At 36.6% G+C, this 24,711-nt stretch overlaps 1 protein-coding gene and 1 non-coding gene across 5 annotated transcripts in view; both read left to right on the forward strand.

Moving 5' to 3' along the window:
• The window catches only part of FCHSD2 (FCH and double SH3 domains 2), a 303,773-nt gene that overhangs the window by 212,268 nt on the left and 66,794 nt on the right, over window positions 1–24,711 (forward strand). For all 4 annotated transcript variants that reach the window (XM_042906961.1, XM_042906962.1, XM_042906960.1 and 1 more), the window contains 2 exons: window positions 3,817–3,939; window positions 15,530–15,625. In XM_042906961.1, the coding sequence (XP_042762895.1) occupies window positions 3,817–3,939; window positions 15,530–15,625 (219 nt within the window). The remainder of the gene's footprint in view (window positions 1–3,816; window positions 3,940–15,529; window positions 15,626–24,711) is intronic.
• LOC122201597 lies at window positions 20,467–20,570 on the forward strand. The gene has a single exon (XR_006194277.1). It is a non-coding gene; the product is annotated as a U6 spliceosomal RNA (small nuclear RNA).

Genomic DNA, 24,711 nt, shown 5'->3' on the forward strand with positions numbered 1-24,711 from the left:
CCGCAAGGTCATGACCTGAGCTGAAGTCAGACACTTAACCAACTGAGCCACCCAGGTGCCCCTCATTCAGAACCCTTTAGTGAGGAGTCTCTTAATTGCAAATAACAAACTCAACTCAACAAGACCTAATTCAAAGTAGCGTGAGCAAAGTGGGAATTTGTTGGCTCAGGTAACCAATCACAGAAAGGACAAGGGGGTGCTTATTCAGAAACCACCCAATCTGAAGACATTCCTTGTCCCTCCCTTTTGCCTCCCCATTCCCATCTTCACTCCACCAAATTTCTCATCATTGCTTTTCCTTGTGAATTGGTATAAATCTCTTCTACTGAAGACAGACTTTCTCTATTTGGTAGGAAGACTAGCCATTTAGTTGTAGCCATTTGGCTATTTTTGACTCAGCTTCCATCCCAGCAATCACCTACTCTCGAGAGAGAGGGGGAGAGAGAGAGGAGAGAGAAAGAGGGAGAGCGAGAGCTCTAGGTCAAATGTCATTAGTATATGTTAGCTGCCTGTGTCAGTTATAGTTATTACTATTTGAATGAAGAGAAGGGGGGAAGAACATTCCAAACCAACAGAATAACTTAACTGGAAACATGAAGGTGAGTGGCATTCTCTAAAAAGGCTCAGTCTGGTTGGGATGTAGAGTACAATGCAGATAACAATGATTAGAGATGGTGCTAATGAGAGGTAGTTTGGGACTAGATGGTAAAGGAACGTAGATACCAGCTAAAGAATTTTGACTTTTCAAAATATACAGTGGGAACCATTGAAAAAAAAATTGTGGCATCACTTTTTTTCCTAATCTGATATCCAGGCTTTCTTTTTATTTTTTTATGGAAAATTCTCAACATACACTGTAATAAAAAAGAGTAGTATAAATATCCCCATGTATTCATTACCCAGCTTTAACAGTTATCAATATGTGGCCAATCCATTGAAGATTTTTGAAGAAGGCAAGAAAGGAGATTAACATTGTGTCACTTCCTTTGCTTTAATTTTCACAATGTGCCTGTGGAGTATGTTGTATTCCCACTTTACCTAATTACAAATGAGAAAGCCATCAAAATGATGAACTAAGTAACAGTGCTGGGATTCTAACCCACATCCAACTTCAGAACTCAAGTTCTTTCCCGTGTTGCATAATGCTGCCTCTAATTATGATGTAGGACATTATTCTGTTAGAAATAGCTGCTGTACTGCTGTACTGGGGCTGTTGACCCTATTCAGGATGGTAGACGTCTCTGCCTCCAGCCACTCTGCCTCTACAGGCTCACCAGGATCTAAGTCTGTGGAAATGTTGAACCTCATCAGTTAAAATGACCATTTAGTCCAGTGATTCTCCAAGTATGGTCCCCAGACAAGCAGCAAGTTGTTAGAAAATGTAAATTCTCAGCTCCCCACCACCACCCCAGCCTACTGAATCAAAAATTCAGAGGCTGGGAGCTCATGATGCCTATATTGCTACTTGCTGTGTTTAAATAAAAATGCTCCAGTTTCCTGCAAACATGAGGTTAAGACCATCTACCAAGAGCATTTCTAAGGCAAAGCCATATCAGAAGAATTTATATGTTTCTTTTTTAACAAGTTCATGAAAAGCATGTCTTAAGTTAGGAATTCGTATTCAGACAGTACCAGCAGTCTCCCTGGGGATGTTACATGACTACGTGGAAAGGAATTTTAAGGCATTTGCACTGCCTATATTTAAAGTGCTTGATGGTGCCATCTGGTGGAGTAAGCACTATAGAATGTGCAGCTTTATTACTCAGTGCTTCAGGGATAGGTGTGCATTTTTTAAAAATCAGTGATATAGTAAAAGTTTAATGGAATAGCCAGACATAAGATGTACAAAGAGTTTATTTACTGTAAAACCTCCATTGAGGATATGATACCAGAACACAAGCAACAAAAGAAAAATAGCTAAATTAGACTTCATCAAAATAAGAACTTTTTGTGCATCAAAGGACGCTATTGAGAAAGTGAAAAGACAGCCACAAAATAAGAGAATATATTTGGAAGTCATACATCTAATAAAAGACATGTATCTGATTATATGAATAACTCTTACAACCCCACAACAAAAAGACAAAACAACCCAATTTAAAAACGAGCGAAGGACTTGAGTAGACATTTTTCCAAGGACAACATACAAATGGCCAGTAAGCCCATGAAAAGATCCCCAACATTATTAGTCATTAGAGAAATGCAAGTCAAAACCACAAGGAGATACTGCTTGCATGGCTTGAATAATTTAAAAAAAAACAAACAGAAAACAACAAGCATTGATGAGGATGTAGAGAAATTGGAACCTTTATACATTGTTAATGGGGATGTAAAATGGTGCAGCCACTGTGGAAAAGTTTGGCAGTTCCTCAAATAGTTAGACATAGAATTATCATAGGACTCAGCAGTTCCACTAGTAGGCATATACCCAGAGAATTGGAAACAGGTGTTCAAATAAAAACTTATACATAAATGTTCATAGCAGCATTATCCATAATAGCCAAAAAGTGGAAACAACCCAAATGCCCATCAACCAATGAATGGGTACTAAATGTGGTATATCCATATAAAAGAATATTATTCAGTCATAAAAAGAAATGAAATATTAATACATTGATGAACCTTGAAAACATTATGCCTGGTGATAAAGGCAGGCACAAAATGACACGTGTTATATGGTTCCATTTATATGAAATGTCTAGGCAAACCCCTTAGAGGTAGAAAGATTAATGGTTGTCAGAGGTGGGGGCGGCGAGGGAGAAATGGGAGTCACCACCTAATGGATGTGGGATTTCTTTTGGGGGCAGTGCAAATATGCTGCACGTAGATAGTACTGGTGGTTACACAACATTGTGAATGTGCTAAAAGCCACTGAATTGTATACTTTAAAATAGCTAAAGTGGTGAATTTTATGTTGTGAAAATTTTACCTCAATTTTTAAGAAAATTTCCATTGATTGGCAGGACTCCAGAACCTTTTTTTGATTATTGCTATTATTATAGATGTATTTTCCCCATAGTTGTTGCTAATATGTATACTATTTGTTTTACTTTTTTTTTAACCTAAAATTATTTTGTACCTACTTTTGCAACAGTATAGTTACCATAGTTTTTGTTGGTGCATATATTTCAGTTATTATATATATCATAGCCTAATTATTTTTCAAATGTTTGGCGGTTTTCTTTTTTTTTTCTTTCAATTTCAGTGAATCCTACTCTAAATGCTTAAACAAAGAAGAATGTTTAAAATTCTTTATAGACATTTCATTGGTGTTTCTTCAAAAGTGTATTTCTAAATCACTTTTTTCTAACCATTGCTATTGTGTTTTTTTCTCTGACTGCTCTGTAGTAAGAGTATGCTAATTTATAATCCTACCAACAGTGGATGAGGAAAAATGGAGGAGATTAATGATTGCATGTCTACTCTGTTTCAGGCACTGTGCCTGGATCCTTTCACATCCACAGTTCCATTTAACTCCCACACCTACTCTGTTATAAAATGACTACAGTGGCTGATGGCAGTTAATAAACAGATGAACAAAGATCAGAACCCAATAACTTTGTCTCCAAGTGTATCCTGTTTCTACAGCTTTACCAATATTGGATTTTATCTTTTTTAGTTCCTATTTATTAGAAAGATTCAGCATTTTCCCAAGTGATTGTTTACTGGTTATAAGTACATTTATGTAACAATCTTTATCTTTTGTCCATTTATTATTAATAGATTTTAAACTGAATTTACCTTGTGAACAGTAGGGGTTCTGTATCAAAGCTTTGTCATAATTTTTTTTTGCTTTTGTTTATTACTCTTTTACAGGCTCTTGATGGAAATGTGTATGATCACCTGAAGGATTATTTAATAGCCTTCAGCCGGACTGAGCTAGAGACATGCCAAGCTGTGCAGAACACATTCCAGTTTTTATTAGAAACCTCCAGCAAGGTAAGTTACCTTTAGTGAAATATGTGATGTTATCCATTTTAGAATCTAAAATGTTTTTGCATACAAACAAAATGAAGTCACCGGTACTTTAGAAGAATGCTTTAAAGGATAAATCTGGAAACACTTTTCCTTCTAACAAAGTTGCATGGTGTTCTTGATGAGTTGGCACAAAGGGGAAAAGGGGAGGTAATGGTACAAGCTAGTGCAGGATTATCACTCTGCTGCCATATTGCTTTTGAGATGAAATGATTTAAAGAGTTTTACCTTCGGGGTGCCTGACTGACTCAGTCAGAAGAGCATGTGACTCTTGATCTCAGAGTTGCAAGTTCAAGTCCCACATTAGGTGTAGAGATTACTTAAAAATAAAATCTTTAGGGGCGCCTGAGTGGCTCATTCAGTTGAACATCTGACTTTGGCTCAGGTCATAATCTCATGGCTTGTGAGTTTGAACCCCACATCAGGCTCTGTGCTGACAGCTCAGAGCCTGGAGCGGAGCCTGCTTCAGATTCTGTCTTTGTCTCTCTCTCTCTCTGCCTCTCCCCTGCTCATGCGCTCTCTCTTTCGCTCTCTCTCAAATATAAACATTAAAAAATTTTTTAAATAAATAAAATCTTTAAAAGAAAAAAGGGAATTTTACCTTCCACTTAAATAAATTTTGAATGCACTCAACTCATTCATATGGAAGGACAGCAAGGTCATGTGTCAGTGTAAAAAATAATAAAAAGACACAAAAGGGAAAGTAGCATTTTATCACTGATCAAGAAATGAAGGCTTTATCTTGTTTTTTAAAAATTAACCTTACCTCCTACATGCTGTCATTCATTGATGGTAAATCTTTGTTCAAAAGTGTTAGGATCCAGCAACTTTGCTGGCATGTTCACACTGTGTGCAGAGAAAATAAACAAAATTGCTTTTCTTCAGGATCCTGACAGATTAAAATTTTTTTGCAGCATACAAACTGTCCTTTTGAAGATAAATTGTTCTTATGATTAGTAATTTTTTTATTCTGATACATTAAATGCATAGTAAATGTTTCCCAGCTGAATGCATGCATTTGTAAAACTATATTCATTTTGTAACAGCTATTTTTAAAGATTTCATTCAATCCTCCTTTTTGGCAGGGGAAGCAGGAACTGGCTTAATACCTTAAGAAATTGTTTGGAAAGGAATCAGGATTTCTTAAGAAAAGAAGCATAGACTCTTCTTCCTGAGCACCTCCTTATATATTTATTCCTGTTTTCAGTGTACTATGACTCTGTTTCTATTTTTAGAAAAACATTTAAAATATTAATTTGGGGGGCACACAGCTGGGTCAGTCAGTGGAGCATGATCTTGGGATCATGAGTTCTAGCCCCATGTAGGGCCTAGAGTTTACTTCAAAAAGTAGATAGGTAGATAGGTAGGTAGGTAGGTAGGTAGGTAGATAGATAGATAGATAGATAGATAGATAGATAGATAGATAGATGGATAGAATATTAAGTTGATACAGAAATATAAAAATCGCTAGTCTGGTGCTTTGAAATCCTATCATGTTTCTATTTTCCTGGATTTTCTGGATTTTCCAGAATCCAATACAAGATATAGAAGGATTGATGTATAGAAAGTAGGATGGGTAGAAAGATGGGTAGTTATATGAAAGCAAATGTAGAAAAATGTTAATTGAAGAATCTAGGTAGTGGGTATATGGGTGTTTGCATATAGTTCTTTTTATTTTAAGGTATGTGTCTTTGAAATTTTCCATAAGAGAATGTTGGGGGAATGAGTCTATAAAAACATCTTGGCTTTGTTCTGTTTGTGGAGCGGTTGATTTTTGAATAGTGATCAAATTGTGTATATTTATTGGCCCATTCAGGCTTCCTGTTCCTTTTTTTTTTTTTTTTTTTTCAATATATGAAATTTATTGTCAAATTGGTTTCCATACAACACCCAGTGCTCATCCCAAAAGGTGCCCTCCTCAATACCCATCACCCAGCCTCCCCTCACTCCCACCCCCCATCAACCCTCAGTTTGTTCTCAGTTTTTAACATTCTCTTATGCTTTGGCTCTCTGCCACTCTAACCTCTTTTTCTTTTTTTCCTTCCCCTCCCCCATGGGTTTCTGTTAAGTTTCTCAGGATCCACATAAGAGTGAAACCATATGGTATCTGTCTTTCTCTGTATGGCTTATTTCACTTAGCATCACACTCTCCAGTTCCATCCACGTTGCTACAAAAGGCCATATTTCATTCTTTCTCATTGCCATGTAGTATTCCATTGTGTATATAAACCACAATTTCTTTATCCATTCATCAGTTGATGGACATTTTGGTAACTTATACTTTCCTAGACAATAGTCCATTTTATTTATCAAATTTGATGGTATATGTGTATAAACTTGGGTACTCTATTGTTGTCTTCCTTTCCATTTCTAATATTGTGTGTGCTGTGCTTTCTTTCATTTTGATCAAATTTACTAATCTGTCTTCTTAATCTCCAAGATCCAGCTTTTACTCTACTTCTTCATGTTGTTGCTATTTCCTTAATACCTGCCTTTATATTTATTATTTCTTTCTACTTTATTACAGTTTATGTGCTTATTCTTTTTCAGGCTTCTTTTTCTAGTAGGTCCTTTGTTTTAGTCTTTCTTGCAAGTAAATCCACTTAAGGCTAAAAATTTCTTTTTCTACTTTAACTGCATTTTATATGTAGGGGCTTTTTGTTGTTTCTACATTGTCCCCCTTGTTAACCCATGAACTGTTTAGAGATGAGTTTTTCCAATTTTCATTCAGTGGGAGTATTGTAGTGGGGTTACATTTTTCATTTCTAATTTTATTAGAAATTATATTTTATTACATTTATTTTTATCAGAGAGATTGTCCTCTGACAGAATTGTTTAAAATATCTTTTTCTGACTGAGAACAAACTGAGGGTTGATGGGGGGTGGGAGGGAGGAGAGGGTGGGTGATGGGTATTGAGGAGGGCACCTTTTGGGATGAGCACTGGGTGTTGTATGGAAACCAATTTGACAATAAATTTCATATATTGGAAAAAAATTTCTTTTTCTGAAAATAAGTTATGTTGGATACACTACTTTTAGTTTATAAAACAGGTAAATTTAGTCTTAAAGAATAACTAATATTTTACACAACACTTAATTTTCTAGGAGTTTTAAGCACATCCTCTGAGGTTGATATTATCATGCCCGTTATATAGAAGAAAACAGACTCAGGAAGTTTATATGGCTGCCCGAGGTTACATACTCACACATCACATTTTCCATGCTCTACTACTATACTATATTATCTCTTTAGCTTGTATTATTTCCATAGAAAATGAATTAAAAATATATAAACTGGTTTGGACATAACGAGATAAGCTTTCATTTTTCTCTGCATTCACTCATATGAATATCTTGCTCCCCAGGGATGAGGATAAATGATATCCTCTTCTGTTTATATTGAAAGTAAGAATGATATAACTAGGAGTTGAGCCCTTTGTTCCAAAAACTAGAAGAGCTCATACCTTTAAGTTTTATGCCATGTGCTTTTCTGTTACAAAGAGCTTGTTATGCTATTCTTGTTACACTGCTGAACCCAGCACAGTGATCTGATAACCCAGAGAGAAGTTTGAAAATCTTCAGGTTTTTATTCTACACCATTATTACTTTGTCTTTTTAGGGAGGAGTTTATTCTCCCGCCCCCATCTAAATTGTAACTGTATATATTCTCAAAGATACTTGGGGGGGGTAATCCATACTGACACACTGTAGCTATTATCGTGTTCTCTGTATCTTTCATCCTCTGAAGAGAAACACCTGGCCCTAGGAGCTTTTGTTTAAGTTTAATTATTTATGAAGCTTGCTCCTTAATATTTTATGAAATGCTTTGTATATGTAACTGAAGCAGATGTTGTCATAAATATTTTGTCTAGGATAGTAACTCCAAAGGTAGTTCTGGCTTTTATAGTTTGTAAACTATTATCATCTCAAAAGAAACAGGGAAAAGAAAAGACACAGAAAAAGCATTTGACAAAATTAAACACTCTTTTATGATAAAAACACAAATTAGAAATAGAAGGGAACTTCCTTAACAGATAAAAGGCATTTATGAAAAACCTACAGTTAACATCGTGCTTAATGGTGAAAATCTGAAAGCTTTCCTTCTAGAGATCAGGAACAAGACAAAGATGCCCATTTTCCCTACTGTACTGGAAGTCCTAGTCAGATCAATTAGTCAAGGAAAAAAGAAGTAGAAGGCATCCATATTGAAAGGGAAGAATGAAATTATCAGTTTTTGCAGATGACGTAATTATATATAGAAAATACTATAGAGACCATGAAAAAAGTACTAGAGCTAATAAATCAATTCAGTGAAATTACAGGTACGAGATCAAAACACAAAAATCAGCTATGTTTCTGTGCTCCATCAATGAATACACCAAAAGAAAATTAAGACAATTCCAGCTATAATAATATCTAAAGAATAAAATACCAAGAATAAATTTAAATAAAGGATTCAAAGACTTGTACATTGAGAAACTATAAAACATTGCTGAAAATAATTGAAGAGGACCTAAATAAATGGAAATCATATTTATGGATTGAAAGAGTTCATATTCCCCAAAGCAATCTATAGATTCAATCAATCCCTATAAAAATTCCAATGACCTTTTTTTGCAGAAATGGGAAAGCCTGTCCTCAAATTCATATGGAACTTCCAAGGGGCCCTGAATACCCAAAAACAGCATTGAAAAGAAAAAACAAAGCTGAAGGACTCACACTTCCCAATTTCAAAGTTAATTCAAGATTAATCAAAATAGTGTGGTACTAGCATAAAGACAGACATATATAGACCAATGAAATAGAATTGAGAATCCAGAAATAAGCCCAAACATCTATGGCCAATTGATTTTCAACAAGGTTGCCAAGGCCATTTAGTAAAGAAAGACTACTTTTTTCAACAAAAGACTTGTGCTGAGACAAGATAACCACATGCAAGAGAATGAAGTTGAACCCCTGCCTCACTCCATATACAAAAATTAACTCAAAATGGATCAGTGACCTAAAACTATAGAAGAAAACGTAGAGGTAAATCTTTATGACCTTGGGTTTGGCACCGTGTTCTTAGCTTTGCCATTAAAGCAGAAGCAACCAAAGAAAAAACAGATAATTTGACTTACTCAAATTAAAAGCTTTTGTGCATTGAAGAACATTCTCAAGAATATAGAAAAGACAGGGGTGCCTGGGTACCTCAGTCGGTTAAGTGTCCAACTTCAGCAGAGGTCATGATCTCATGGTTCGTGGGTTCAAGCCCCACATCAGGCTCTGGGTTGACAGCTCAGAGCCTGGATCCTGCTTCAGATTCTGTGTCTCCCTCCGTCTTTCTCTGACCTTCCCTTGCTTGTGTTCTTCCTCTCTCTCAAAAATAAATAAACATTAAAAAAAAAAAGATTTAAAAAAGAAGAATATAGAAAAGATAACCCATAGGATGGGAGAAATTATTTTTTATGATAATTTATTGTCAAATTGGCTTAGATACAACACCCAGTTCTCATCCCAGCAAGTGCCCTCCTCACTGCCCATCACCCATTTTCTTCTCTCCCCCATCCCCCATCAAATCTCAGTTCTCTGTATTTAAGGGTCTCCTACGTTTTGTCCCCCTCCCTGTTTTTATATTAGTTTTGCTTCCCTTCCCTTATGTTCATCTGTTTTGTATCTTAAAGTCCTCATATGAGTGAAGTCATATGATGTTTGTTTTTCTCTAACTGACTAATTTCACTTAGCATAATACCCTCTAGCTCCATCCACGTAGTTGCAAACGGCAAGCTTTCATTTTTTTTGATTGCCGGCTAATACTCCATTGTATATGTATACCACATCTTCTTTATCTGTTCGTCCATCGATGAACATTTGTGTTCTTTCCATACTTTGGCTATTGTTGATAGTGCTGTTATCAACATTGGGGTGCATGTTCCCCTTCGAAACAACACACCTGTATCCCTTGGATAAATACCTAGTGTGCAATTGCTGGGTCATAGGGTAGTTCTATTTTTAATTTTTTGAGGAACCTCCATACTGTTTTCCAGAGTGGCTGCACCAGTTTGCATTCCCACTGGTCATCTGGACGTCTTTTTTGGAGAAGTGTCTATTCATGTCTTTTGCCCATTTCTTCACTGGATTATTTGTTTTTTGAGTGTTGAGTTTGAGAAGTTCTTTTTAGATTTTGGATACTAACCTTTTATCTGATATGTCATTTGCAAATATCTTTTCCCATTCTATCAGTTGCTTTTTAGTTTTGCTGATTGTTTCCTTCACTGTGCAGAAGCTTTTTATTTTGATGAGGTCCCAATAATTCATTTTTGCTTTTGTTTCCCTTGCCTCTGGAGATGTGTTGAGTAAGAAGTTGCTGTGGCCAAGGTCAAAGAGGTTTTTGCCTGCTTTCTCCCCAAGGATTTTGATGGCTTCCTGTCTTACATTTAGGTCCTTCATCCATTTTGAGTTTCTTTTTGTGTATGGTATAAGAAAATGGTCCAGGTTCATTTTTATGCATGTTGCTGTCCAGTTTTTCCAGCACCACTTGCTGAAGAGACTGTCTTTATTCCATTGGATATTCTTTCCTGCTTTGTCAAAGATTAGTTGGCCAAATGTTTGTGGGTCCATTTTTGGGTTCTCTACTTTGTTCCATTGATCTGAGTGTCTGTTTTTGTGCCAGTACCACATTGTCTTGATGATTACAGCTTTGTAAAACGGCTTGAAGTCTGGGATTGTGATGCCTCCATCTTTGGTTTTCTTTCTCAAGATTTCTGTGGCTATTCGGGGTCTTTTCTCATTCCATACAAATGTTTGGATTGTTTGTTCTAGCTCTGTGAAGAATGCTGGTATTATTTTATTGGGGATTGTATTGAGCGTGTAGATTGCTTTGAGTAGTATGGACATTTTAACAATATTTGTTCTTCCTATCCAGGAACATGGAATATTTTTTCCATTTTTTGGCGTATTCTTCAATTTCTTTCATAAGCTTCCTATAGTTATCAATGTGTAGATTTTTCACCTCTTAGATTTATTCCTATGTATTTTATGGGTTTTGGTGCAGTTGTAAATGGGATCAATTCCTTGATTTCTCTTTCTGTTGCTTGATTATTGGTGTATAGGAATGCACCCGATTTCTGTGCATTGATTTTATATCCTGCGACTTTGCTGAATTCATGGATCAGTTCTAGCAGTTTTTTGGTGGAATCTTTTGGGTTTTCCATATAGAGTATCATGTCATCTGAGAAGAATGAAAGTTTGACCTCCTCCTGGCTGATTTGGATGCCTTTTATTTCTTTGTGTTGTCTGATTGCTGATGCTATGATTTCCAATACTATGTTGAGTAACAGTGACAAGAGTGGACATCCCTGGCTTGTTCCTGACCTTAGGGGGAAAGCTCTCAGTTTTTCCCCATTGAAGATGATATTAGCATTGGGTCTTTCATATATGGCTTTTATGATCTCAAGGTATGCTCCTTCTATCTCTACTTTCTTGAGGGTTTGTATCAAGAAAGGATGCTGTCTTTTGTCAGATGCTTTCTCTGCATCTATTGAGAGGATCATGTGGTTTTTGTCCTTTCTTTTATGGATGTGATGAATCATGTTGATTGTTTTGCAGATATTGAACCAGCCCTGCATCCCAGGTGTAAATCCCACTTGGTCATGGTGAATAATTTTTTTAATGTATTGTTGGATCCAGTTGGCTAGTATCTTGAGGATTTTTGCATCCATGTTCATCAGAAAAATTGGTCTATAGTTCTCCTTTTTAGTGGAGTCTTTGTCTGGTTTTGGAATCAAAGTAACGCTGGCTTCATAGAAAGAGTTTGGAAGTTTTCCTTCCATTTCTATTTTTTGGAACAGCTTCAAGAGAATAGGTGTTAACTCTTCTTTAAATGTTTGGTAGAACTCTATTGGAAAGCCATCTATCTGGTCCTGGACTCTTATTTTTTGGGAGATTTTTAATTAATAATTCGATTTCTTTACTGGTTAAGGGTCTGTTCAAATTTTCTATTTCTTCCTGTTTCAGTTTTGGTAGTGTATATGTTTCTAGGAATTTGTCCATTTCTTCCAGATTGCCCATATTATTGGCACATAATTGCTTATAATATTCCCTTATTATTGTTTATATTTCTGCTATGTTGGTTGTGATCTCCCCTCTTTCATTATTGATTTTATTTATTTGGGTCCTTTCCTTTTTCTATTTGATCAAACTGGCTAGGGGCTTATTAATTTTGTTAATTCGTGCAAAGAACCAGCTTCTGGCTTCATTGATCTGTTCTACTGTTTTTTTAGTTTCGATAGCACTGATTTCTGCTCTAGTCTTTATTATTTCCTGTCTTCTGCTGGTTTTGGGTTTTATTTGCTGTTCTTTTTCCATATCTGTAAGGTGTAAGATTAGGTTGTATATATGAGATCTTTCTTCCTTCTTTAGGAAGGCCTGGATTGCTATATACTTTCCTCTTATAACCGCCTTTGCTGTCTCCTGGAGGTTTTGAGCTGTGGTGTTATTATTTTCATTGGCTTCCATGTCCTTTTTAATCTCCTCTTTAACTTCTTGGTTAGCCCATTCATTCTATAGTATGATGGTCTTTAGTCTCCAAGTATTTGTTATCTTTCCACATTTTTTCTTGTGGTTGATTGCAAGTTTCATAGCATTGTGGTCTGAAAATATGCACAGTATGATATTGATCTTTTTGTACCCCAGTATGTGATCTATTCTGGAAAATGTTCCATGTGCACTGGAGAAGAATGTGTATTCTGCTTTAGGATGAAATGTTCTGAATATATCTGTTAAGTCTATCTGGTCCAGTGTGTCATTCAGAACCTTGTTCATTGTCTATTTAGATGATCTATCTATTGCTGTAAGTGGGGTGTTGAAGTCCCCTATTATTATGGTATTCTTATCAATGAATTTCTTTATATTGTGATTAATTGATTTATATATTTGGGTACCTCCAAATTTGGAGCCTAAATGCTTACAGTTCTTAGATGATCTTCTTGGTGGATAGACTCCTTCCTTAATTATGATATAATGCCCTTCTTCATCTCTTGTTACAGTCTTTATTTTAAAGTCTGGATTGTCTGATATAAGTATGGCTACTCTGGCTTTCTTTTGTTGACCATTAGCATGATAGATGGTTCTCCATTCCCTTACTTTCAATCTGAAGGTGTCCTTAGGTCTAAAGTGGGTCTCTTGTAAACAGCATATAGATAGATCTTGTTTTCCTATCCGTTCTGTTATCCTGTGTCTTTTGATTGGAGCATTTAGTCCATTGACATTTAGAGTGAGTACTGAAAGATAAGAATTTATGAGCATGGGTTTTTTTTTAAGTTTATTTATTTAGAGAGAGACAGAGACAGCACAAGAGGGGGAGAGGCAGAGAAAGAGAGAGAAAGAGAGCGAATCCTAAGCAGGCTCCACACTATCAGCTCAGAGCCTGATGCAGGACTCAAACTCACAAACTGAGAGATCATGAGCTGAGCCAAAACCAGGAGTCAGATGCATAACCAACTGAGCCACCCAGGCGCCCCTGGATGGGTATGTTTTTTAAAAGAGTCCTTGGGGGCGCCTGGGTGGCTCAGTCGGTTGAGCGTCCGACTTCGGCTCAGGTCACGATCTCACGGTTCGTGAGTTCGGCCCTGCGTCGGGCTCTGGGCTGATGGCTCAGAGCCTGGAGCCTGCTTCCGATTCTGTGTCTCCCTCTCTCTCTGCCCCTCCCCCGTTCATGCTCTGTCTCTCTCTGTCCCAAAAATAAATAAACGTTAAAAAAAAAATTAAAAAAAAATAAAAGAGTCCTTGTGTTTTAGATATCCTATTGAAATATTATGGATTAAGGGATATGTTTGAGACTTGCTTCAGTATAGTTGGGGGTGGAAGAGATAGTTGGATCTATTAATGAAACAAGATTGGGCAGGAGGGGCCATTTTTGGAAGTTGGATGATGGTTACGTGGGGATACATTATACCGTTGTCTCTAGTTTTACATACGTTATAATAAAGTTAAAAATATAAAAAAGGTTGTAACTAGAAGGATGATCCTCTTAACTTTTTTTGCATGATGATTAGTGAGGCTCTTAGGGCTGTGTCAAGAGCTTTCACAGCTTAAAACTGGAATCCAGGAAAAGAAAAAAAAACACATTTCCCTTTGAGAAGATGTTTATTCAGCCAGCCTTGCCTGACAAAATTTTCCCAAACTCTGCTCACCCCATTTCACCCCGTCAGTCTGGATTAAATATCATCCTCTTTTGTGTTCTCTAAGTACCCTCTACATACTTCCACAGTGTACTTAACTGTGTATTGTCTGGGTCTCCCACTTTCCAGATTATAAATTCCTTGAAGATATTAACCTTGTGTATTCATCTTTATTCATCTATATTCTCCCCTCATCATTGCATTAAACATTGGGTTTGGTAAGCTCTCTCAATAAATTGCTGAATGAGCGATAGGGAACTGGATTTGTGCTGGTAAATAAAATGTAAAATATAACCCCCTACTTTCTCCATATTCTCAGTAAACCCTTTTCTGAGGACTACTAAGATATAGCTACAGAGCTTCTTTAAATTTTTCATTTTCTGCCCATCCTCTGACAGAAGTGCTAATGAAAGATAAGTAAAGGGTAAGTAAGCACTGTAGCAAAATGGAAAATAGGTTTCTGCACAATCAAATGTTGCTGATTTCCATTCATTCCCAGGGTATATAATGCAATGAAGTCTTTTCAGATGGCTTTCTGTACTGTTTTGCTGCATTCTGTGTATCAGAATTCCCCTTCTATATGAATTCCTTTTAGTCTGTCTTCTTGGTATGCAATAAGACGGTAGTTAGAATGTAACCTCCTAGGGGCACCTGGCTGACTCAGTCAGTGGAGCATATAACTTTTGATTTGGGGATTGTAAGTTCAAGCCCCGTCTTGGGTGTACAGAGATTACTTAAAGATTTTTTAAAATCTTAAAAAAAATAATAACCACCTAGAAAAGGTGGCAAGAAATACTATAAATATAATATTTGGTAGGGTTTCTGGCTGGCTCAGTCAGTAGAGCATGCAACTCTTGATCTCAGGGTCGTGAATTCAAGCCCCACTTTGGGCATGGAGCCTGCTCAAAAAAAATTTTTTTTGAATGCGATTTTGTGCCATGTAGAGTGTTTGTTATCTAGCAGTTTCCTAGTGGGCGACAATCTCCATATAGCAGACTTTAAGAAGTCTACAAAATTTTATAACTGGGAGAGACCTAAGAGACTAATGTGGTTTCCTATTTTCATTCCGCTGCCCCCATTAAAAAGAACAGCCTTTTGTATAATTACTATCTTTTTGCTGTCTTAAAATATTGCATATTATTTAGTCCCAAAATCTGGGCTAGTTTCTAAACTAGTACTTTCCGTATTTAGACTATTGAGAAAATAGGACATACAAGTAACAACTCTTATCTAAAATGAAAAAAAAATGGATAATTATCATTTTCTTTTGGTCACATAGTGTTGGATGATTTCTCATTTTTGGAAAGCAGCAGAATAAGTCTTAAACTTTAAAATGCAATTACTGGATATCTTAACCTTATTAAAGAGTTAAAGATACTTTATTTTCTCTTTAGGTCGTACGGGACTATAATCTTCAGCTGTTTTTACAAGAGAATGCTGTATTTCACAAACCCCAGCCCTTCCAGTTCCAACCCTGCGACAGTGATACTGTAAGGGAATTCCAGATTTTCATTCCATTTGTTTAAGCAATGTTTGTGCTCAAATGACTGTTACCCTCGGACTAGACAGAAAAAGCTGAGTGTGTGTCTCCTTAATTTTATAACAAAACTGTGAGTATGCAGAGAAACTGACATTTCTTCTTTCTAAAATGTGACTAAAACCCAGTATCTTTATGCCAGCAACTTAAACAAGGTTAAATTATAAGACACGGTACTGGAAACCTGCAAACTGAACTGAGGGAAGAAGAAAAAGTCCTCAATAAAAAATTTTTTTTTCAATTTAAATATAAATCATAGTTTCTATCCATGAAATTCTTCACATGTGCATACTTCCAAAGAAACCAGTGGTTAAATTTTAACCAGAATAGAATCAATAAACAGAGGAGTGAATATGTGCCTGCAAATATTTTGTTTGGCTTTTAAAAAAATTACAGGCCCTTTATAATTCCTTTCAGATTTCTTAGAATGTCAGAGCATTAACATAAATGCCAAATTGGCAATTTTGAAAAAGCAGACATTGAACATACATTTTATCCTTGAGCTAATGAAAAATGTTTGCCATTATTTAAATTAAAAAAAAAAAAATAGAACCAAAATGCTAATTTGATAACATAAAGAAAGGCAATCAACTTCTACAAGTTGAAAAAGCACATGTTGGCGTATCTAGCACATTAATTCCATGTAGGCAGGCCAAGAGGGAAGTCAAATTTTATTCATAAGGTCTCTTAGTAAACCTAGAATCAGAACCAGGGGAATTTATGATCTCAGAATTTCATGCTATCAGTTTAATAGAAATCTTTGCTGGAGATATCTTCATTACTTTTCTTACATTTTAAGGAGCCCTGTTAGTGGCTATGTAAAGAAATGTAGGAAATCAGCATTTTTCTCTAGATTGTAACTCTTGCCCTTTATATTAGTGCCCTTTTTATCAATCTGCTTTTGCTTAATCACCCAGTGATGTTGTCCTATAATTTGACTTCTTTAGCTGAAAGGAATAAAGCTGGGCAATAGAAGATATTGGGTATGGACAGGTTCACCAAGCTTGACTTAAAATTGTGACTAATACTAAATTATTTTACCTTTGCCCATTTTCCTCAAAAACTCAGAATAACTGTAGACTCTCGTCTTACTTGTCCAAGGCTCAACTACAACTTAAATCCTCCTTTGTTTCTAGACACTGTGCTAAATGTTCTTAGCTGTGTGTCCCTGTTAACCTGAAGATTCTAACTATGCTGTTTTCTGTCCTTGTGCAATCTTTACTGGGCAGAGTTTAAAAGCTGCCCAGCTGGTGGATATTGAGCTCTCCCCTGTCAGTGCTCTGAGAATGACCATAGCTGAGGTATATGGGGGGTGTGGGTCAAGGGTGGGGGAGATGGGATGTGTGGGTTTGCATGTTAATGAAGGGTGGGACTGGTATTGGGATTAAAGAACGTGTGTGTGTGTGTGTGTGTGTGTGTGTGTGTGTGTGTGTGTGTGTGTGTAAGAGGCCACTGAATGCATAAACTGGGGCTTTCCATTTTCCTTAATATAAATTAAGGTTTTCCTTTCCTATTTATAGTGAAAAGATTGAACTTCTCATTTTTCATCTTGTCTGAAGCACCTTAGTTTTCCTCAACAGATGTGCTGGAAAGGATTGTAGAGCTAATCTTGCCTTTATCAAGGAGAAAACTGAAGTCTTTTTTAATATGACCCAGTTCAAATTGCAGTATTTTTCCTGCAAAAGTCCAAACTGTCCAAATGAAAACAGAGTCACATATTACTGTCAAAGTTAATTAAGACGTGAAATGATTGCAGCCCCCCCCCCCGCCTTTTTTTTGGTTTATCTTTTACTTGCTGTTGAATTGAAATTTCTTGTTATATTTTAATATATGATTTTTTTAAATTTTTTTTTTAAATTTATTTATTTTTGAGACAGAGAGAGACAGAGCATGAAGCGGGGAGGGTCAGAGAGAGAGGGAGACACAGAATCTGAGACAGGCTCCAGGCTCCGAGCTGTCAGCACAGAGCCCAACGCGGGGCTCGAACTCACAGACTGAGCCAAAGTCGGACGCTTAACTGACTGAGCCACCCAGGCGCCCCAATATATGATTATTTTGACTTACGCCTTAAAATGGTATACCAAAAAAAAAAAAAAAAACTGAGCAAAATGGTTTTATAAAGACACAATGGTTATGAGTGGCAAGTTTTATTTCATGTAACATAATTGCTATCTCATGTTTAACACTGAAAGAATTCCTTGTCTTTATTTCCATATAGAGTTACTGATTTCCAAAGTGTCCTGTCTTTATATCCTCAAATATCATTTTTCAGATGATACCAGTAAGTCAAAAATCCTTTCTGGAAAGAGTAATTTTCACCTTTTTTTGCTGAAAGTTTTTAATGCAAGATTATTCCAAGAAGGATATGAGATGTACCCTAAAATTTCCCTTCCTCCTTCCCCAAAATAGGATGTTCTATGAGGGAGAATTGACAAGTACATATATTAAGATCTCAATTTTGGAGAGTCATTCAGCTGTCAAATGGGTCATGCTTGTGTTAGAGATTCATACAGGTGTCGTACAATGAGAAATCATGGGCTTTGGAGTCAAATCCTGGCTATGCCATTTGCTAGCTGTGCTTACTTTATTTATGTGTTTATATATATTTCATCTCTCTGATTCAGCTTTGTCAGATATAAAATGTTAAAACCTTTACTTGGTTTGAAAATTAAATGAGCTTCTTTAAGCATTTGACTCTATATGCCTAGCATATAGGTGGTACAGAATAAATGTTGACTGTCTTTTCCCCTATCTTTCTACAAGACAATCATATTTCACTTTTTTAGGTTTTGCCCCTAATTGCTATAGGAAATATCAAAATATCAAATATGGAAGACATTATAAAATAATGAAATCTTATAACACTTTTGTAATCCTGGCCCCTCTGCTCTTAAGTCCCATATTGATTGTCCCTTGGGACTTCTGCTCTCCCTTTTTATTCCACAATGTAGATCTCATCAACCTCTCTGTTAACAGTTTATGAACTTAAAAGGCAATCTGTGTGGAATAAACAACAGCCAGTAGCAAACAATTAGTGTCCATTCTTACTCTTATCATAAAAACATAACTGGTACTTTTCAGTACGTCTGCCCTACATACATCTCAATGTCCCTTCCATTACCAGAACTAGTGATGTGTGCCTTTAAGGACATTTCCTCACATCCTATGAAAAGGACCTCCTATCCTATTTCAGCCTGGGATGGGATGGTATAATACAGGAAACACACATGTCTACATATAAAGACAGAAAAAACCTAAGGAAACTTTTCTCCCAAATTTTCTGGTGAGGATGAGAATACCCTTTCCTGAACTGCAAATAATAAGATCTTCACAGATATCACAAACTGACATTTTTATCACAGTGTCACAAATAAAAAAAAAAAAAAGCTGACAAATTCCTGATATATGATCTTTTCCTGTTACTTTAGCCACTACTTGTGATATTTAATTCTACTGTCTAAAAATTAAAAGTTATAGTCAGGGGCACCTGGGTGGCTCAGTCAGCTGAGTATCCGACTTTGACTCAAGTCGGGATCTCATTGTTTGTGAGTTCAAGCCCTGTATTGGGCTTGCTGCTTTCAACTTATCAGCTCAGAGCCTGCTTCAGATCCTCTGTCCCCCTCCCACTCATCCCCACTTGTACCCTCTCAAAAATAAATAAAAAATAAGTAAATAAAAGTTATAGTAAGTAAAGTAGCTACTTGCTGTAATTTAGGACTTTTGCACATTAAATTTTCACTTAAGTGTGGCATTTTATGCATCTATTAAAAATACGTGCAATATATATAAATCAAACCAACATGCTGTATACCTTAAACTTATACAGTGATGTATGTCAATTATTTCTCAATAAACCAAGAAAAAATAAATATTTACCAAAAATTATCCTTGTCTATACAAGATTATATGGGATCAGTATACCCTACAGGGAAATTACCTGAAAATTCTCATTGTTAATGAGTGGCTTTATCTGCTATTGGAAATCTTACATTGCATATGCAGTGCTATAGCATTGACACCTGAACATGATAGCACTGTGAGAGAGAATTTGTGGAAAATCCTACTCGTGGGTAAATAGGTACCATCCTCCTACCCGTATACTGACCACAGTATCCAAAAATGAAAGGCTCCGATTATAGACCTGAGTGTTGCTCTCCAGAAACAGCAGTGCTGGCAGTCAGCTGGTCAGAGGAGGCTGTCCTGTGTTCTTCAAAAAGGACTTACTTGCTCTTTGTCGAAAACCTACCACCTATATAATGAGTCTTGGTGCTTTCTCTGGTTTGGTGCTTTCTCTAACCATCCACATGTAACCAGAGCTTTCCATAGATGCCTTGGTACCGACACTAAGGAGACTGGAACGTTCATTTTTTTATCTAGCCTGAGATTATAGCTCTTAAAGCAAAGTCTCTGTGAGAGCCACAAAAATAAAGACATATTCTTATGTGGCTTTTCCAACCAGTCATGCCTCTAGATCTGTTTAGAATGTCAGATACAAGCATTTTTATTGTTTTTCATTTTGCTTTCATGTCATTACTGAAGGGCATGATTGTCTCTTAGAATTACTTTTGGTATTCTAATACCTCTAGTGTGCTTCCCTAAGAGACTGTACACGCTCAACCCAGCTATCCAGATGAGTTCCTGCATCTCTTCTAAGCGCAAGAGCTGCCATCCAAGTGTAGTCTGCTCCACTTCTTTCCAAGTTGTGCTATATATTTAGAATATGTGGCTTAGAGGGCCACAGTCTCTCATCAAAAGTCTTCAGGTCAGGTGTGTTTCAAAAATCAGAATTTTTCGGTGCTTTCAGCAGTACGTATACAAAAATTGGGACAATACAGAGAAGTTTAGCATGGCCCCTGCTCAAGGATGACACACAAATTCATGAAGCATTCCGTATTTTTTAAAAACAAAATATTTTCAATCAATCAATCAATAACATAGGTACCATTTTTAGGATTTTTAGGGGTGCCTGGCAGGCTCAGTTGGTAGAGCATATGACTATTGATATGGGGGCTGTGAGTTTGAGCCTATGTTGAGTGTAGAGATTACTTAAAAATTAAATCTTTTTTTTTAATGTTTGTTTATTTTTGAGAGAGAGAGGGAGAGAGAGAGAGAGCATGTGTAAGCAGGGGAGGGACAGAGAGAGAAGGAGACACAGAATCCGAAGCAGGCTCCAGGTTCTGAGCTGTCAGCACAGAGCCTGACGCGGGGCCCGAACCCACAAACCGTGAAATCATGATCTGAGCTGAAGTTGGATGCTTAACCGACTGAGCCACCCAGGTGCCCCAAAAATAAAATCTTTTAAAAAATAAAATAAAAGTAAAATAAAATAAAAATTTCAGGTTTTAGAAGAATTTTCTGTATATCGTATATTGTGTAACACCCTAGCAAGGTATGGGGAAGAACTCCCTGATCAAGCACAGTATTTTTGCAGTAAAACATTTGAATAGTCATACTAAGTAAAATAAATAAGAATTATAAATAACCTCTCTTCAGTTCAAGTCAGATTTTGCCGTAAATGAGCTGTGACTCCAAACTTAACTAAAAAGTAAAACCTGATTTTCCAAGTATTTTGAAATTCTAAATTAGGGGATTGTGAACCTATATAAACAAGAGTACTAGAAATACAATAACCTATAAAAATCCAGATGCTTTTTACTTGCAAAAGCCCTTTTCAGAAGAAGTGAAAATTAACTTTCTTGAAATAACAGTATATTATTAAATTTCATAAAAAATAAAATGGATTAAATATTTAGCACAATAAATATAAACTAAAAAATACAAGTAGTACAAATCCCTTGAATGACGGTTAATAACTAGACTGTTCCTGGCACATGACATTGGCTTATCAACCCTAACGTTATCTTTTTTTTTTAATTTTTTTTTTAACGTTTATTTATTTTTGAAACAGAGAGAGACAGAGCATGAGCAGGGGAGGGGCAGAGAGAGAGGGAGACACAGAATCCGAAGCAGGTTCCAGGCTCTGAGCTGTCAGCACAGAGCCCGATGCGGGGCTCAAACTCACAGACCATGAGATCATGACCTGAGCCAAAGTGGGACGCTTAACCGACTGAGCCACCCAGGCACCCCACATTATCTTTTTTTGAAAATGGTCTGAAATGCTTGTATTTTACTGTGTTCTTGGTTTTCATTCATCACATATGACCATCTCTTTATCTCTCTTTTGAATGGTTATATTTTGGTAACAGAGTTGAAAAATAATGACAGTGTTTCTTGTGTGAAAATCAGCTTATCTGTCCCTAATCACTTGCCCTTCTGAGCATATGCTCTGATAACTTTCAGAACATTGCCGTGTCCCTACGTTAATCTTAAAGTGAACTGAAATATCTTTAAAGTTATTTAATAACTTTATAAATTTGAAAAGACTATTTTAATACTATATCATATAAAAATTGGGAACTTAACATACAAAACTCAGTTGCATTTCTATACAATAATGAAGCAGCAGAAAGAGAAACCAAGGAATCAAACCCATTTACACTTCCACCAAAAACCATAAAATACCTAGGAATAAACCTAACTGAAGAGGTAAAAGATCTGTTTGCTAAAACCTCTAGAAAGCTAATGAAAGAAATTGAAGAAGACACAAAGAAATGGAAAAACATTCCATGCTCATGGATTAGAAGAACAAATATTGTTAAAATGTCAATACTACCCAAAGCGATCTACACATTCAGTGCAATCCCTATCAAAATAACACTAGCATTCTTCACAGAGCTAGAACAAACAATTCAAAATTTGTATGAAACCAGAATAGACCCCAAGTAGCCACAGTAATGTTGAAAAAGAAAGCCAGGGGCACCTGGGTGGCTCAGTTAGTTAAGCATCCAACTTTGGCTCAGGTCACAATCACACGATTTGTGGTTCAAGCCCTGTGTTGGGCTCTGTGCTGACAGCTCAGAGCCTGGAACCTGCTTTGTATTGTGTCCCTCTCTCTCTGCCCCTCCCCAGCTTGCACTCTGTCTCTCTCAAAGATAAATAAACATTAAAAAAAAACTTTTAATGATAAATAAGAAGTTGTGGTTTATATACACAATGGAATACTACGTGGCAATGAGAAAGAATGAAATATGGCCTTTTGTAGCAATGTGGATGGAACTGGAGAGTGTTATGCTAAGTGAAATAAGTCATACAGAAAAAGACAGATACCATATGTTTTCATTCATATGTGGATCCTGAGAAACTTAACAGAAGACCATAGGGGAGGGGAGGGAAAAAAAAGTTAGAGAGGGAGGGAGCCAAACCATAAGAGACTCTTAACAACTGAGAATAAACTGAGGGTTGATGGGGGGTGGGAGGGAGGGGAAAGTGGGTGATGGGCATTGAGGAGGGCACCTGTTGGGATGAGCACTGGGTGTTGTATGGAAACCAAATTGACAATAAATTTCATACTAAAAAAATAATAATAATTTAAAATTTTTAATATTGCTAGTCTCTGAAGGCCTTCTTAAACTCATTTGAAACAGTTTGGGTTTTGTTTTTCTAAAAACAAAATGAGGGGCGCCTGGGTGGCGCAGTCGGTTAAGCGTCCGACTTCAGCCAGGTCACGATCTCGCGGTCTGTGAGTTTGAGCCCCGCGTCAGGCTCTGGGCTGATGGCTCGGAACCTGGAGCCTGTTTCCGATTCTGTGTCTCCCTCTCTCTTTCTGCCCCTCCCCCGTTCATGCTCTGTCTCTCTCTGTCCCAAAAATAAATAAAAAACGTTGAAAAAAAAAATTTTTTTTTAAATAAAAAATAAATAAATAAAAAATTTAAAAAAATGAAATCAGGGGCATCTGGGTGGCTCAGTCGGTTAAGCCTCAGACTCTTGGTTTTGACTCAGGTCATGATCTCACAGTTCGTAAGTCCAAGCCCCACATCAGGCTCTGTGCTGACAGTGCAGAGCCTGCTTGGGATTCTCTCTCTCTCCCTTTCTCTCTGCCCCTCCCCTTCTAGTGCTCTCTATCTCAAAATAAATAAATAAACTTAAAAAAAAAAAAAGGATGTCTTACCTCTAAGTAAATACCTACCCAAAGTTTCATTCAAAGGAAAATTGTATTTTAGGAATGCCTTTTTCAATATTACTGCCTTTGTCTATTTTATCAATATTAGCATTAACTAAATAGAACAATTATTGGGACATAAGACATATTAGGTCATAAGATACCAAGGAATCTGAACTCAAAAAGATCTCAATATAAGCTCTAAATTTGCCACTTAATGGCTTTAGGAAAGACACATACCATTTCTAAACCTAGAATTCAATACCTATAAATTGAGAATCTCTATTAGGATTATTTTGAGAATTAATGAAATAATATATGTAAAGCAGTTAGCAGAGAGCTTAAATATTCAATAAATGGTACCCTTTTAAAAAATTAACCAAGGGGCGCCTGGGTGGCTCAGTCGGTTAAGCGTCCGACTTCGGCTCAGGTCATGATCTCACACTCCGTGAGTTCGAGCCCCGCGTCAGGCTCTGTGCTGACAGCTCAGAGCCTGGAGACTGTTTCAGATTCTGTGTCTCCCTCTCTCTCTGCCCCTCCCCTGTTCACACTCTGTCTCCCTCTGTCTCAAAAATAAATAAACGTTAAAAAAAAAAAATTAAAAAAAAACATAACTTTGTGGTTTTCTAATTATAAAAAAGCATAAAATACGAAGTTTTCACCTGAACTGTCACTATTCAAAGGTAACCACTGATAGGATTTTGTTAGTAGCCTTCTAAACATTTCTCTGCAGGAACATACTTATGTCGATGTGGACACAGAGCTCTATGTAAATAGACTTATACAGACATGAATTAAACTTTTTTTCTCATTATGTCATGGATATCTAATATTTGCAGTATCTACAGTTCCTGACCATCTCAGAAATTTGACATCCTGCACCTCCCATCAAAGTTTAAAAAAAAATTTTTTTATGTTTATTTTTGAGAGAGAGAGAGACAAAGTGTAGGCAGGGAAGGGGCAGAGAGAGAGAGGGACACACAGAATCTGAAACAGGCTCCAGGCTCTGAACTGTCAGCACAGAGCCCAGTGCAGGGCCC

The sequence above is a fragment of the Panthera leo genome, chromosome D1, assembly GCF_018350215.1.
Source record: "Panthera leo isolate Ple1 chromosome D1, P.leo_Ple1_pat1.1, whole genome shotgun sequence".
NCBI classification, from domain to species: domain Eukaryota; kingdom Metazoa; phylum Chordata; class Mammalia; order Carnivora; family Felidae; genus Panthera; species Panthera leo.